This window comes from Rhinolophus sinicus, chromosome 13 (assembly GCF_057876585.1).
Source record: "Rhinolophus sinicus isolate RSI-liver-muscle chromosome 13, RSI-T2T, whole genome shotgun sequence".
Classification (NCBI taxonomy): Eukaryota; Metazoa; Chordata; class Mammalia; order Chiroptera; family Rhinolophidae; genus Rhinolophus; species Rhinolophus sinicus.
The window spans coordinates 13,059,744-13,077,242 of record NC_142513.1 but is presented as its reverse complement, the minus strand read 5'-3'; the positions used below and the strand labels follow the sequence as shown (position 1 = coordinate 13,077,242).

The 17,499-nt window shown below is 43.8% G+C and overlaps 1 protein-coding gene across 2 annotated transcripts in view; it reads left to right on the top strand.

The window, feature by feature from the left end:
* The window catches only part of HNF4A (hepatocyte nuclear factor 4 alpha), a 61,856-nt gene that overhangs the window by 1,893 nt on the left and 42,464 nt on the right, over window positions 1–17,499 (top strand). Inside the window, exon 1 of one of the 2 annotated variants that reach the window (XM_074317191.2) lies at window positions 1,710–1,773. The exons of the other annotated variant lie outside the window; for it this stretch is intronic. Within the exon in view, the coding sequence (XP_074173292.1) occupies window positions 1,725–1,773 (49 nt within the window). The 5' untranslated portion in view covers window positions 1,710–1,724. Of the gene's footprint in view, window positions 1–1,709; window positions 1,774–17,499 lie in introns of those variants that run through there. 2 annotated transcript variants of the gene reach the window in all.

The window sequence follows — 17,499 nt, the reverse complement described above, 5'->3', positions numbered from 1 at the left end:
TTGGCTGCTGCTGGGCAGGCATGAAAAACACAAGGCACTTAGATTCATCCAGGCTTGGGTTTTCGTCAGGTGGTTAGAAAGAAAGGAACTGGGAGAGAAGCAAGAGAGAAACTAAGATAATAGACTGTGGCTTTAAATTGGACAGGAGGAAAAGAAGACAGGAAGGTGTGACAGGTAGGGAGAGAATAGAAGGAATGAAGGACTGGAAACCACTCCCTTGTCCATCAGAAGAGGATCAGAAGGGGCGGCCGGTTAGCTCAGTTGGTTAGAGCGCAGTGTTCTTAACAAGGTTGCCGGTTCGATCCCCACATGGGCCTCTGTGAGCTGCGCCCTCCACAACTTGACTTGGAGCTGATGGGTCCTGGAAAAACACATTTAAATAAATAAAAGTTAAACAAAAAAGTTGCTTAAGTTTAAAAATAAGGGGGAGGGGCTTCAGAAGTCCCCTGGAGGTGACTGAACAAGAACACAGGAAAAAAGAGATGTGGACAGAGAGGGAGTCATCAGTTAGCTATCTTCACAGTGGGGCGATGCCTGCGGTGAGTGTTACTCTAGGGAAATGAGATCCGTTACCAAAACCCATGCAGCACCACAATGGGGGAGCTGGGGTGTTGTGATTCTTCTAAGTCCCAAGTTTTGCTGCTTCTCATTTGCGCTCTCTCTAACATGACGAAGACCTTGATTTCAGAATCCCGAGCCAGGCCCTGAGACCCAATTTTGGGACAACAGAAATGGGACTGTTTCCCACAAAACCAGGTAGCAGGTGTCTCGGATGCGAGACAGCTGAAAGGCTAGTACGGCTCTGCATTCAGAGACCACAGTGCAGATTTCAGCGCTGGGATGAGGAAGGAGACCAGTGGGCCAGGGCAGGGGGCGGGTAGAGTGCCTTCGGTCGTGGGCGTGGAGTCGACCTGTGTTTCTCTGTGCCTCATAGCACTCACCAGTTTGTAATAATATATTTACTGTTACCTGATTAATGCCCCTCTCCTCCGTTAGTCCACAAGTTTCATGGGTGCAGAGATGACATCTACTTTGCTCATTTTTACAGCCCTGGAGTCTCGCACAGGGCTTGGTATACAGGAGGTATTCCATAAATATATGCTAGATGAAGGGGAGCTGTATTTCCAACTCCTCAATGTAGGACCAACTGGGAGACTCCAAGCAAGCAACTTCTCTCTGTGTCTCAGTTTCCTCATCAAGGTTTAATTTAAACGCGGCAATGCCTGTATGCTACTCCTAGCATCCAGTAGGCACTCAATGCATATAGTCTTCCACCCTCCTCCATTTCTCCTCTACCCTCCCTCCCTCCCAGCTCGTGCCACACCCAGTGTGTGGAGTCATAAAACCCAACCCAGGTTGGACTCTCACCTCCCCATCCCCTCCTGGCCAGTAGCTTCCCTCAAGTTGGGGGTGGGGAAGCTGGCGTCCCTTACATCTGGCTCCAGGTGTCCCCAACCCCACAGTGCAGGACTGGGGGCCCAAGTGGACCTCGGGTCTGGCCAGGTTGCTGTTGCTGTAGCAACAGTCCCTAGCCGCAGGTTCCCTAAGTGACTGGTTACTCTTTAACGTATCCACCCACCTTGGGTGATTAGAAGAATCAATAAGATAACCAGTCGGTGGCAGCTGGCTGCACTCACTGCCTTCCTGCTGGACTGGCTCCCGCTGCCGCCTGTGGGGCCCCGGCTCCTCCATGCCCCCGGGTCTCCGGCTGGGTGGGCTTGGCCATGGTCAGTGTGAACGCGCCCCTCGGGGCTTCAGTGGAGAGTCCTTATGGTGAGTGGAGCCAGCAGGTGGGGCTGGGGGAGGACTGGACAGGGCGGGACTTGGTCAAGTTTGGGGGACCATGGGACGCCCACCTCCTATGTGTTTCACAGGGAACCACAGACCCATTAAGGGCTCCTTTAAAATGGCAGAAAGCGCAGGAAAGGCGTTTGCTTGCCTCATTCTGCTCCTAAATGGGGGCATGTGGATTTGGTATAGGAGGTGCTAGGAGGGGCTGAGGGGGTAACCCAGAGGGTTGGCTCATTTCCTGCCCCGACACACAGCTTTCCTGGGCGCGCATCCCGGGGGCCCTTCCAAAATTTCACAGGGGGTGGGGCTGGAAGCATCATCCCCACTTTGCCTCTGGGACAAAGTAAAGCCCGTGGAGAGCCTTGCTGGACTTGGTGATTGAGCTGAGTCACGGTCTAGGTGGGATGGGACCCAAGGGGAGAGGTGCTGGCCCCTCTGATGACGGCCATCAGTTCTGGAAAACGCAGCAAGGGGAAGTGGTGTAAAGCAACACAGTGTGGGGCGTTGGAAATGAGAATGAGCTCATGCTAGACGTGTGCAACTTAGATGCAAGGTTAGGGACATGTGTTACTGATGGTGAAGGGCTTGGCCTCTCCTGCTCAGGGGTGATTCCCAAACTGGAAGTAACCCAAGTGTCCGACAGTAGAGGATGGGTAGATAAAGCACGATGCATCTTTAGGATGGAATGCTATCCCACTGTTTAAAAAAAAAAAAAAAAAAGATGCAGATCTGGGTGAAGATACAGAAGGACCTCCAAGTAACATGAAGTGAAAAAAGTGAGCTGAACTGTGTATAGCATGTTACATTTCCGATAACAAAACGGATGTATGCCTATATATGTACACACGCTTTTGTATTTGCATAGAAAATGAGTGGAAGGACACAAAGAGACCAGTAACAGTTTTGTTTCCGAGAGGGGAGGTTCCAGAGAATGTCTGTTTCAGTTGTTGTTGGTTTTTTTGCACATTTTTGATATTTAAATATTAGGTGCATTTTATAAACTGACTTAAATCATGAGAGCTTGTCCTCTGGAATCCAGTAGATCTTGGTTCTAGTTCTGTGATTTTAGACTATTTAACATTCCTGTGCCCCAGTTGCCTTCTCTCTGAAGTTGAGATAGGGTATCTTAGGGTCTTGGATAACTAAAGGAGAGCTAGGGTGTAAGCAGTTCGCACGACACGTGTTGTAAAGGCTCAATAAATATTATATAACATCCTCATTAGTTGAGGACAGATGGGCTCAAGGAATCAGGGACTGGTCTCCCGACTGGTCAAGAAGATCTTTCTTTGACCCACCATCAAGTGGGAGTCTGTGATGCAGTGGAACTAGCAGAAGGTGAAGAATCCAAAACAGCCTGGGGCTCTATCCTACACACCAGCTGTGTAACCTTGGGCCAGTCACTTCCCCTCTTTGAATCTATTTCCTCATCTTTAAAATGGAGAGAACAAGAGGACCTATCTCACAGAGGGTGGTGCAGTTAGAGGAGATAGCAGAGCTAAAGGGTTGGGCATGCTTTAGGTGCTTCATCCAAGATTAAAACACAATGACAAGACTTGGTTAAGTCTGGCTGGAGGAAGACTCATTGTTTTCCACTGGGTCCAGACAGTCAGCTTCTGGGGAAGGAGACCCCCAAGCCACAAGCCTAGGCTAGGGGTGAACAGAATGCTCCATAAAGCTCTTCCCAAAAGGTAATATAACAATAATAATATAAATTGACAGGCACTCACCGCATTTCAGGTCTATTCACTCTGTAGGATATCCTCTCATGTCTCTCCATCCCAGCCTCTATGCAATGCTCATCACATAGCAAGTATTCAACAAACATTGTTTGGATGATAGGCTAGATGGATGATGGATGGTTGGATGGATGGATGGATGGATGAATGTTCTATGCCTATTACTTCATTATTCTCACAATAGTTGTCTCAGATAAATAACATCGTTGTCTCCAACGACAGAAGAGAAAATTGAAGTTCAGGATTGTTAAAAAAAAATCATATGACTCCAGACCTGACATAATCCATCTATGATGACCCTCTTGGCTAAGCCACATATATGACTGGGCAAAGAAAGGAGGGCTCCCATGGCCAGATTTGAAGCATGCACCAACAAAAGAACACTGTTGTCCTGGGAAAGTGGGCTTTTGCTGGTGTGTGTGTGTGTGTGTGTGTGTGTGTGTGTGTGTGAGAGAGAGAGAGAGAGAGACTAAGAAAGATAAGGAAGACCCTGCTTTTCAGGTAAAATCAATTGAGGTTAGCATCCTGGATCTGCCTTTCTTTTTTTAGCTGCATGGCCTACCCCTCTCCGAGCCTCAGATGTTTCATCTGTAAAATGAGCCGGGGAAGTCTGCTGTGAGGCTCTGGGAAAGATGTACTTTCTAATTAAAAAAAACAAGTGCTTTAGGAAAACCCCTTCTCCTGGGTCCTCTAATGGGGCTAATATGGGGCTAATAATAACCCTCCATATGTTACAACCGAAGATGTGAGTTGCTAGGGAAGAAACATGGCACTTCGCCGAGCTCAGGAGAGGCAGTGAGGGACAAGGTTGTGGTCAGGATCACATGTGCTTGGAATAGTGCTGGGCACAGGGTATCTCAGCTGCTGTCTCACGTTTCTGAACCTTAGTATGTACGACAGTCTCTGATGAGCTGACCTTTGGTGTGGCGATGCTGGGTGAACTTGACCTTCCCTTGGACTTGCAGTGTCTTCTTGGCACTGGATTCTGCTTTATAGTTCTCATTACTCTGATCAAATAGTTGGTGGGCATTGTGGTATCTGTCTCCTCCACTAGACCATGAACTCCATGAGGTCAGGGACTTCAGTGGTTTGTTCAGCCTTGCATATCTCACACAGTGACTAGCACAGAATAAATGCTCAATAAACATTTGCTGGGTGAATGAATTGAGGAAGGTTTTAAGAAACCGCCCTATGACAATGGTCAACAGTGTCAGCCAGATCCATGCTCTCTTTCCTTCCTTCCATCCTCATTGTATTGACTATTGGTTCTTGATTTGTCTCATTATGGACCAACGGTGGCTGTCACAGCTTCAGGTATCACATCTGCAGGGGTGTCTGAAGGGGTTTCCTTAAAGTACTTTTTTTTCATGGATATCTGGGTGAATGGATAAGTAGATGGTTTGAAGAATGGATGTGACGGGTAGATGTATGGGTGTGTGGATGGGTGGATGGGTGGATGAGAATGGAATGGATGGAACAAATGGATGCATGAGAAGATGGTAAATGGGTAGACAGGTGGATGGATTAATGAATAGATGTGATGGGTGGATGGGTGGGTATGGTAGATGATGGATGAATGGGTAAGTAGATATGTGAGATGGATAAGATGGGTGGAGAACTACGTGGATTAATATGATAAGTGAATAAATAATTGGGTGGGTGGAGGGATGGATGGATGGATGGATGGATGGATGGATGGATGACATGGGCCAGGCTGGGCTGGTATGATAGAACCTGAAAGTGCTCAGAACAGGACAAATAGGGAGACAGGGTGATTTGGCCACTGTCAACAATCCTCCATCAGGACAGTATATCTGTTTCTAAGTTCCAGACGAGCTTGATTTTTTCCTGGGTCATAGGCCTAGTTCTTTTGACCAAAGGCGTCAGCCTCAGGCCAGATCAGAGGCTGTTGTCAGAGGCAGTTTGGTGAAGTGGCTCTCCCACTTAAATGTCTGTGGGGTGGGCACTTTGCTTCAGCTCTCTGATCCTCAATTTCTTCATCCATCAGATGAATAGTTGTTATGACTGTTCCATGAGTTGATGAAGGAGAAAAGGTATCATAAACTTCAAAGTGCTTTGTCTCCTTGAAGGGTTGATGGGCCCAAAGTTGGGTAGGACCCCAGATACTGGATGGCTACGGGACTGTGTCAGATATCAGGCATGGCAGTTCCCACCTTTTGTTCCCAAACCATGGACTCTCCCACCATTTTCCTCTTTCTCCCCTGTCCACATCATCTTCCCATCCCACCTCAATTCAATGTCAGTCCCTATGCTTCAATGGTTCACAAACCTGGCATATGGGAAACTTTTTTTTAAAAACATTCTTTCTTTTTTTTTTTTTTTTTTTTTTAATTGGGGAATATTGGGGGAACAGTGGAACAGTGTGTTTTTCCAGGGCCCATCAGATGCTCCCTGGAGGGCACAGCTCAGCTCCAAGTCCAGTTGCCATTTTCAATCTTAGTCGCAGGGGGCGCAGCACACCATCCCATGCGGGAATTGAATTGGCAACCTTGTTGTTGAGAGCCCGTGCTCTCTGACCAACTGAGCCATCTGGCCGCCCCTCCGGAAACTCAGCGGCAGCTCATTGTCTTCCATCTAGTTGTGGAGGGCACAGCTCACGGGCCCATGTGGGAATCGAACTGGCAACCCTGTTGTTCAGAGCTCACGCTCTAACCAACTGAGCCATCTGGCTGCCTGAGACTTTCTTAAGCTGACATATTTGGGGGCTCCCCGCAAACCTAGTGAATCAGAATTTCCTGTGATGAGTCCCAAGAATCTTTAATTTTTTGTTAAGTTCCTCATGTGATTTTGGCTATTAGGTCAGCTGGGGTTTGGAAACCGTTGTCTTATTCTGTCTCACTTTATAAAAGGAGGCTATGGATACCCAGAGTGTCTCTTGTCTCTACCTGGAAGGCTCCTGCCTTCACGAATTCATTGTTGGCTTGTTCATTTCTTCATCGAATGACGACTGGGGGCTTATGGTATGCCAGGCGTTCTGCTCGGCACTGGGGGAAGGTAGGCGAATAAAACGTGGCTTCAGATCTTGCAGAGCATCCAATCTGGTGGGGTAGACAGAACACCCAGCAGCAGTCAAAGACAGAGCACCATGATATGGATGGACAGGACACGATGGCAACACAAAGGGACTTGGGAGGAGCGGCGGGGGTCAGAGACCTCAGACCCTGGAGGAGTAGACTCATGTCTAAGCGGACACCTCAAGTGCAGCAGGACTCAGCCAGCAGAAGAGAGGGAGCAGGAAAAGCATACGCAGAGGCCCAGAGCCGGGCCATAAACTGTACTGATTTTATTTATATTTGACCACAGTGAATTCGATCCTTACTAAAAGTATCTTGGGACTTTTCTGATTGTTTCATGAATGATTTACGAGATACCAAATATTCATTCTTTTAGCTACACTGTTACCTCTTATAATAGCATCTGAGCAGCTGTATAATATGGGTAGCAGCTCAGACGCTGGAGTCAGACTGCCTAGGCTCAAATTGCCACCTACCAGCTGTGCGGCTTTGGGTCAGTTATGTAATTCCTGTGCCTCAGTTTCTTCATCTAATTGGCTGATAAGAACATCTACTTCATAGGGCTGTGAGAATTAAATGAGGTTAATATCTGTAAAGTGCTAAGTGTCTGTCACAGAGAAAGTGTTATGTCAACTTTTATTTATCATTGTTGTTGTTTATACCCACTACGTGAAAGGGACGGAATGCTTACTGTGTACTAGGCATTATTTAGCTGTTATGGAAGAAGCAGAACGAAGGCTATGTAACTGGTTCCAGGATGCAACTGTCCAGCTGGAGAGTTAGAACAAAGCTGAGTTATAAGCCTTCAGATGCCCTCAGATGCCTGGGGTCTGTTCTCAGGCCTGGTCCGTGAGCCTGGGCCTGTGTAGGGCAACTGGGGGGCATGGGAATGGAGGGAAGAGACCTGCACTGGCCACAGACCTGGGAAATGGCTCTGGCCCCCGGCAGCTGTTTGTGGCCTCACTCCAGTTCTCGTTAGCGCTCCACCTCCCCTTCTGAGATATGGAGGTGTGTGCCTGGCTCTGTGGTCATTACACAATATTCACTGAAGGAGTTGGGAAAGATGCCTCAGGGTTCCCTTTGAGGCCAGTGGGGGGTGGGGTGAGAGTGGTGTTCAAATGGACCAAGCACTTAGCTTTCCCCACCCCACAACCTCTGGTTCAACCAGAGAAGCTCCATTTTGACTTCTGCATGAAACATTGAATGAAAGGAATCCATGGTTCAAAATGTTCAGAGAACCAAAAGACCAGGCCACTGTGTTTCAAACTGCCATCTTGACCCATTAATGGGTCACACAATTTAGTGGGTTGAGTTAGTTAGAGCCATACTAGCTAACATAACAAACAAAACCAAAATGTAATTTAGAAATTTACCCCTGTCACATAGTTACTCAGGGATCCCAGAAGTGACCCCGGCCCAGAGTGACACTCATCACCTCTACTCACATCCCATTATGAGAACTAGTCACGTGGCCTTGGCCAAGTGTAGAGGATTCTGGGATATGTGGTCCCTAGCAGGGTACCTGTTTTCCAGGAATAGCTCTAAACTATGGGAGAGGGAGCATGAATTTTTTGGTCCACAGTTGACAGCTTCTGCACACACACACATACACATACAGCCAAAGATGTATAGCAGACGTGAATATACAATTTTTTCACATCAAATATTTCTGTTAAAAAAGTGCATAGAGAGATCTATAGATACATAGATAGCAATAAAGCAGATGTGACAGAATGCTACCAATTGGTGAATCTAAGTGAAGGATACGTGAGTGCTCACTATACTAGTCTTTCAACCTTTAGTAGGTTTGAAATTTTTCAAAGTAAAATGTTGGGGAAAATGTAATTGTTATAATTTGCTAGACTAATAACTAGTATAGAATAAGACAATTTAAGCTCGAGAGTTTTGAATTGTAACTTTAACACAGGGATTGGCAAACTTTTTCTGTAAAAGGCCAAATGGTAAATATTTTAGACTTTGCAGGCCAGGTGGGATCTGTGGCAATTACTCAGCTCTGCTCTTGTAGCATAAAAGCAGCCATCGGCATAAATAAGTGAATGGATGTGGCTTTGTTCCAATAAAACTTTATTTACAAAAACCAGGTAGTGGGCCAGAACTGGCCCAGGAGTTGTAGTTTGCTGACTTTTGCTTTAACATATCCAATATTATCTTCAAAAAAGCCTTTGAAGCACATATTTTGGTTTTAGGCCGACATCCTCGTATTATTCCTAGGGTGTAATTCAACAATCTTCATAAGAAATTACGGGTCATCAGTGTCCAAGCCGATTGGGACCCAAATCTGTTAATGTGCTCTCACTATGTTGGACAAAATAATTTTAACACATTTGCTGTTCACATTATTAACTGGTTTCTTTCATTTTCATTTCTTGCCTTTTTTTTGAATAAAAATATACTATTTAAAAAATACTTTTATTGAAGCATAAAGTTCATCAGAAAAAGCATGAATCATAAATCACAAATAGACTAATTAAATTTCAAAAGATGACCATATTTTATTAAATGAGCTAAAATAGAATAGAAAACCTCATAGAGCATCTCATGTAATAAGAGTAACTTTTGCATGTGTGAAACTCTTGTTTCATTTCTGTCTGTTTGTGGATTTGTGCTTGGGGTTGTGATAATAGCAAAAATTTATAGAACACTTACTAGGGCTTTACACATATTAACTCTTTATCTGCACAATGACCCTGTGGGGTAAGTACTATTATTGTCACTCCCATTTTATAGATGAGAAAATGGAGGCACAGAGAGGTTGAGTCTCTCAGTGAAAGCGACATAGGCATTAAGGGGTAAGACTGGGGTTCTAACCCAGGCAGTCAGGCTGCAGAGTCTGTATTCTGACTACCCCTTTCATTGCCACTGTATATAAAATATGCAATGTAAAATGTGTTACTTACTGAGGGTCATGGTCAAAGGATTTAAAAGCCACTGGACAGAATGTTCCCAAAGGTTCTTTATAGACCTAAAAATAGGTCTATTTTGGTGTACACCCTTTGGTGTACCCACAGAGGCCGATTTTAGGTAGCACATGGACGAACTCTTTTTAAATTATACTGAATTTATTTGATCGTGTGTTAGAAAAATTTATAACTACCACATTAAAGCAGTAATATAAGATATCCTCTTAAAAAATCAGTCTATGTCTTCATAAGAAAGAAATGTATCCAGTAAATAATTACAGGTAAATAAAGTACAGGTAATACCGTGTTTCCCTGAAAATAACACCTAGCCAGACAATCAGCTCTAATGCATCTTTTGGAGCAAAAATTAATATAAGACCCGGTATTATATTATATTATATTATATTATATTATATTATATTATATTATATTACATTATATTATATTATAAAGACTGGGTCTTATATTATAGTAAAATAAGACCGGGTCTTATATTAATTTTTGCTCCAAAAGACCCATTAGAGCTGATTGTCTAGCTAGGTCTTATTTTGGGGGAAACACGGTAGGTAGATATAGTAAAAATCATAAAGAGGAATGTAAGTGTCTAGGGCTTTGGGGTCAGACACTGAACTTGGCATCAGAAGGCTCAGATATGGGTCCTGGCTCATTCATTTCCTAGCTTTGGTTTATTTGATCACTTATATCGTGCTTACTATGGGCCAGGCACTGTTCTAAACACCTTATAAAAATTACCTCCTTTAATCCTCACAACTGCCCATTGAGGTAGGTAGTGTCATCATACCCATTTCTCAGAAAAGGAAACAAAGGCCCAGAGGGGTTAAATAACTTACCCCGAACCACACAGCCTAGGATTCAAACCCAGGTATTGTATCAGCAAGGGCAATACTAGCTGATGCAACAAGCACAGCCAAGGTGTAAATTAGAAGAGTTATCTTCTTCACACAGGGACCCCAGCCACTTCCATCTTGGCTGGAAGATGGGTTTTATTTTAACCACGAGATGCCACTGTGATAGGTAGAATTTTCTTTGTCATTCAGGGCTCCATGTCCTGCTCTGAAAATGGAGTCATTAGTGCCAGTTCTGCTTACCTCTCAGGATACCTCTGCAGATCAAGGGATGGTTGCAAGAGCCTGCAGCAAACTGCAGTTTCACTGGGTGTAAAGTGTGTTATGTTGACCAACTCCTACCTTACACTGTTGTGCAGATTAACTGAGAAAACCCATGGAAGGGTCTTAAGTCATGTACAATGACATTAGCTATGAATAATAGTAATAATAGTAATGAGGTTATGCAAATGAAACAATAAATATTGACTTCTCTCCAAATCGGGAAATAGTTTATAGGATCTTTCCTATTAGCAAAGTAACACTTTACATGTAAGGCTGAAAAATCAAAAAGTAGCAGTATAATCGTGATATTTAGAAATAGAGAGGAAAACACCAGGGAGAAAAAAACCCGGCTAAATAGTTGCGAATGGTTGCCTCTGGATGGTGGGCGTCAGGTTCAGGCAAGAGTAGGCCAGTCATGACTGTTACTTACCATCAGCTTTGTAGAAGTATTTGATTTTGTTTTTTAATTGTGTACCCACAGCTTTGTGTATCTATCTTTGATTAAATTTTTGAAAAACAATTAAAAAGGAAAAGGGAATCATTAAACAGTATTTCACACACTCAAGTGTATCTGAAAACAAGAGTCCTGAGACAGAAAGCCACAGGAAAAAGCAGAGTTAAAGTTAGAGGAAGAATTCAGGATACAGTCATGTTTAAAATCCCTGTTGAATACCTTCCCATCGCTTGTGTCACACTGAACAGAAAACCTTTGCTCTGTCCACTGACCAAAAAGGCCCCCATGGATCTGACTCTGGCTGCCCCCCTGTTGGACTCTCTTGTTTTTCTCCCTTTGGCTCACTCCACTTCAGCCACACTGATCTCTTTACTGTCCTTCAATCACTCCTGCCCCAGGGCCTTGGGACTTGCTACTCCTTTTGCCAGGAACACCCTTTCCTCAGATCTTCCCATAACTGATTTCTTCTCACAGTTTGGGTCTTAGTTCAAATGTTCCCCCACTCAGAGTGGCCTTCCTTGACCACCCAAACCTAAGATTGACCCATCACTGTCAATCCTGTTTTCCTCTGCTGCTCTGGAATCTGCTTTCTCATCACTCTCCTCTACTACAGTGTAAGTTCCATGAGAGCAGGGAACCTGGCGCTCTTATTCCCTGTTATATCCGCAGCGTGTAGAACAGTGCTTGGCACACAGTAGGCGCTCCCTAAATATTTATGGAATGAGCAAAAACAGATGGGGACAGCGGAGTCAGTATGATGGGCCATTGGCGTGGGGAGGAAGCTGCAGCCTCTGCCTGGGCCCTGCCCTGGGTAAACAGGCCTTCCTCTGCCCAGACAGCCACTGTTTAACAACTGTCTGCGTGGGACCAGCCAGGCCTGGGCTGCCACACTGCCAAGGCCTCGGATTCCCTGGTACAAGCAGCGGAGGCAGCCACACCTCAGGGAGAGCTTGTGAAGGAACAGGTGAAAAAGTTATCCAAACAGGCGTGAGGCAGGGCGGAGGAGGTGGTGAGACAGAGAAAGCACTTGGCCCTTCTTGGGCAGCGCCCAGAGGAGCTGGACGGAGGCCCTGGCACACCCAGTGGGCAGCTTCCCAGGCAGGGCCTGGCCTCCAGGATCTGGTTCTAGTTCCAGCTTCGGTCCTGACTTGCAGAGGGACCTGAGGCCCTTGCCACCTCTGGGCCTCAGTTTCCTCTCCTGTGAACCAAAGGACAGTGTCTGATCAGTGGTTTCCAAATGTTAAAAAAAAAAAAAAAAAAGGCAGTGGCATTCTTTCTTCAAACAAAATCTTACCCAGAAGCCAATTCTGTACAGGGATGGTACGATGGAGGCAGTGGGGGTAAAGGAAGTGTGGAGGTGCAGGAAGCTGCCCAGTCTGCAGCCCCAGGCCCTTTGGACTCGCCTCAGGATGAAAACCCACAGGTTTTCTGGTCTCTGAGGTTGATTCTTCAGTGCAGTGAGGTGAAACGGAGTGTAGCCAGAGGAGGCATCTAGAGTCTTATAATCAAATATAGACCCCGGTTGAAGCCCCACAGTGTGATCTTAGGCAATTACGCCACCTTTCTGGGCCTGTGTTTCCCCTCTCTGAATCCGGCATCATAAATAGTACTCCCTTCATGGTATCACGTGTTCAGCACAGAACTTGGCACCTAGTAAATTTTCAATAAGGAAAGTGAAAAGTATTGGCCGACGTAACAGAAATGACCTGAAGAGCCAGTTCTTTGTCTTTGCTGTGAGTTTGGAACATTTTTTAACCACTCGGAACCTCTGTTTCCTCTTCTGTAAAACAGGGTCAAGGGTTTAAAGGAGATCAGAGGTTGAGATTCAGCCCGTTCAGTTTTGATTTGTGTTTTTTTTTAAATAAAATTTGAATTGACTGCTAACCTTTAAAAATCCCAGCTTCTTTCAAAAAAATCGAAGTTCTAGCAACACCGATTCCCCATATCCATGAGGCAAAAGCCACCGGCACTTACTTAGACTGGGTGTGCTGTCTCTAATTTGCCACAGACCCCACCATTCCTTAGTGTCCCTACCCTGAAGTTTTATGAATGAACAGAACATAAACCATTATATTTGCTGTGTTGTTTTCCTTATAGGAAGATGTGAAATTTGCTTACACTCCATCCACTCCATATATTTCTGTCACCTATCTGGGCATTGAGGACACTTGAGTTTGGGACCCTGATTGCTAAGATCAAGAGGGAATTCGTCTATGAGAGCAATCTCTTTCACAGATTTACTATTTTTTAATGTGACTACGTATGTGATTACATATGTGGCTCATATTATATTTCTGTTGGACAGTGCTGTTCTAGCCCCTTGGATTCTATAGCAGTGACCAAGTTCACTGCCAACACATGCTGCCTCCATTTCCCATTCTGAATAGACCAGTCCTAGCCAAACCTCTTGGGCTGGTGTCCCTAGCTGGGTCTTCTCCCACCCCACAATGACCTGTGGTGTCCCCATTCTGGTTGTCTGCCTGTCTATCAGAAGGACCCAGGCTCCAAAACTCCAGGCCTATCTTCTAGAAGACTCCAAGTAGGAATTGTCACCTCCTAGCCCCCATCGTGCAGCCATTGTGTTTTCTTTATCAGCCATTCACATAAGACAATAGTTTGTGTGACACTTAAATACATACCCATTCTTCTGTCTCCAGCCTGCCGAACTTCCCCCAAATCCAGTGATTTCGGGGGTGGAGTTGGGGTGGGGAGAGGCTTATTTTTCTCTCCCTCTACAGGGCAAGTCATAGTTTTTCTAGAGATAAGGTGAAGGTGGACTGAGTTTCGGAGAGGGGCACAGGCCCTGCTACAGTGAAGACACTGACTTTGTATTTGGAAGAGATAATATCCACAGCTTCTCTGGATGAAGACCCCCGTCAAATGGGGAGGCTTTCTATGGTAGAGGCTGAGAACTTGTGTTCAGAGTCAGGAAGACATACGTTAGAACCATGAAAGCTGTATGACCTTGCACGAGGGACATTTCCTCTCTGACCCTCAGTCTCTTCTTCTGTAAAATGAGGATAAGAATAGACCTATCTTTGTACATAAAATGCTCCATAAATGCTATCTATCATCAGACCTTTTGAAAAAGGGCCCACAGGTACGTGGAGTAAATGTAATTCTTTTTTAATTTTACTTCTGTGCATTTTTATACTTCTCCTACCATGAACCGACTTTAGTTAAATAATAAAGTTATTTGAGAGAGGAGGAATACAATTAAGTGGAAATGTCATCCTAATTCTGGGCTCCCACCTGGGGTTTTAGAGCTGGAAGCAAGTAAGAGATCTGAGCGTCTCTACTTCACACACCCATTTCATGTCTTAATAAACTGAGGCCCCAAGAGGAAAGGTGATTTGGCCAAAGTCATACAGCAAGTTAGTGGCAGAGCCAAAACTAGAAATGGCGACCGTGAGAATTGGGAGGGAACTTCGAGGTCAGCCTTTTCCAAGGTGACGCCACTCGGACAAGAGGGATTCTATTGTTAGACATTTGAAAAATGCTGGATTAAAGAAAGCTGTATGTACAAAGTTCATTATCAGAAAATTTCTCAGAGCGCTTAACACGCAGCAGTTCTTTGGCCACTCCAAGAGAAGCCTCCAGGGTGCCCACATTAGTTCATCACAGAACCCCTTGAAAAACATTAACACCCATTAAAGTTCTCCCTGCTCCCTAATAGAGAAATGCTATAGCTTAGCTACAGTCCTAGATGTTTTTCAAAAAGGAACCTTATCAATATTTTAAATAGTATGATTTAAAAAACTATACTACCGAATTCTGTTTCTGGTATATAGAAAGACAATGACTTTTTTTCATAATTTCTTTTCTCTTTTTTTTTTTAAGTAGAAAATATTACAAACATGCAGAAAAATATAGAGAACAATATACTGAATACTGATGTACCCATCACTCAGTTTTGTCAAATCCTACTGCGTGACGCTATTTTTACTGGATTCTTTTTTTTTTTTAAATGAGAAATGAAACATTGCACTAGTTGCCTCCCCCAGTGGCCCTCCCTAAGCTCATCGCCCTGCCACTCTTCTCACAGGTGACTACTGTCACCATTTGGGGTCTATCACTTGCAAGCATGTTTTTATACATTTCCTATACATAATTACAAAAACAATATGTAAAATTGTTTTGCATACCTGGAAATTTTTAAATGGGATGTTGTACATATCCTTTAGCAACTGCCTTTTACTCACATAATAGCTTTTTGGATCTTCTCATGGTGATAGAGGTAGCGCTAGGTCACTCATTTTGTTTTCCTTTTTTTTTTTTTTTTTATTAGGGAAGGGGAACAGGACTTTATTGGGGAACAGTGTGTACTTCCAGGACTTTTTTCCAAGTCAAGTTGTTGTCCTTTTTTAATATTAATTGTGGAGGGTGCCGTTCAAGCTTCACGTTGTTGTCCATTTTAGTCTTAGTTGTGGAGGGCGCAGCTTAGCTCCAGGTCCAGTTGCCATTGCTAGTTGCAGGGGGCGGAGGCCACCGTCCCTTGCGGGAGTCGAGGAATCGAACTGGCAACCTTGTGGTTGAGAGCCCACTGGCCCATGTGGGAATCGAACCGGCAGCCTTCGGAGTTAGGAGCATGGAGCTCCAACCGCCTGAGCCACTGGGCCGGCCCTAGGTCACGCATTTAAAATGCCGTGTATGAATATCTCAAGTATATTTATTCTGGTTTTTGACAGTGGAGTTGCTGCCAGTTTTTCACTATTTTAAACAATGCTACAAAGAATGTTCTTATACCTGTGGGTGAGAGTTTCTCTAGGATACTTTATAGGAGTTGCGCTTCTGGCTCTCAGACAAGGGGCGTCTTCACTTTGATGAGATATTGGTAAATTACTCTCTCTTGCCCACCAACTACCATTTGAGTCAGTTGTGTCTAGGATCCGGTTGCTCTGGTTGCAGCACTTGATTCTGAAAGATGATGAGTGTGTGTAAAAGGAGAATTTGCATTTCTCCTGTTACTAGAGAGGGAGAGGCCCTTCTGTCATTTGAGTTTCCTCTGTGAGTCTGCTTGTTTATATCCATTGCCCATTTTTCTACTGCATTATTTACCTTTTCTTATCAATTTGAAGGAGTTACTTGTTCTTTTTTTTTCCAGTTTTTATTGGGGAATATTGGGTAACAGTGTGTTTCTCCAGGGCGCATCAGCTCCAAGTCATTATCTACAATCTAGTTGTGGAGGGCGCAGCTACTGGCCCATGTGGGAATTGAACCGGCAACCCTGGTGTTCAGAGCTCGCGCTCTAACCAACTGAGCCATCCAGCCGCCCTAGAAGTTACTTATTCTTGATGCAAATCCTTTTTCAGTTATTTTTGTAGAAAATACTTTTGATCAGTCTGTAGCTTGTCTCTTCATTGTCTTTAGAGAATCTTTTGTTGTACAGAAGTTGACAACTGTAGTGTCGTTACATTTTATTTAAATGATAAGTAAGGTCATTCAATGTAATATTCTTTTCCATTATGGTTTGTGCTTTTAGTATCTTGCCTTTAAAATCTTCCAGTGCCCTGAGATCATAAAGATATTAGCTAAGTATTTTCTATGTTTCATTTTCAGTTTTCATATTTAGGTCTTTATTCCATAGGAAATGATTTTTGTGCCTAGTATGAAATAGAGATGCCATTGCATTTTTCTTCACATGGATAGCCAATCGGGCCAGCACCATTTATTAAATAGGACATCGTTTCTTCACTAATGTGCAATGCCATCACATTTATCCCATTTTCAAATACATGTAGATCTGTTTCTAGGCTCTCCATACTGCCACTTATCAATCTCTAGTAGCCACGTTTAAACAATTAAAAAAAAAAAGAGGTGAGTGAATGTACAATTACACCAAAAAACAGATTTAATTTTTTTAAAGTCCAAAAAGAAACAGTTACAATTATTTGATGTTCTATTTAACCCAATAGATCTAAAATATTATCGTTTCAACATCTAATCAATAAAAATAATTAATGAGATATCTTTCATTCTTTTTTATTCCAGGTCTTCAAAATACAGTATATATTTTACACTCACAGCACATCTCAATTTGAACTGGTCACATTTCAAATGCTTGAGGGCCCCATGTGGCTAGTGGTTACCATATAGGAAGGTGCAGTTACAGCTTTATGTATTGTACATCTATTTCGTAGCAACATTATTCACAATAGCCAAAAGGTAGAAGCAACCCAAGTGTCAATTGACAGATGAACAGATGCATCTTTTCATGTCCTTCTTGGTCATTTGTATACCTTCTTTGGAGAAATTTCTATTCAAGTCCTTTGCTCATTTTAAAATTGGGTTGTTTATTTTTTTATTGTTGAGTGACAGGAGGTTTTATATATTCTGGATACTAACATTTTATCAGATATATATTTGTAAATATTTTCTCCCATTACATGGGTTGCCTTTTCAGTCCGTTGATAGTATATTTTTGTGCACAAA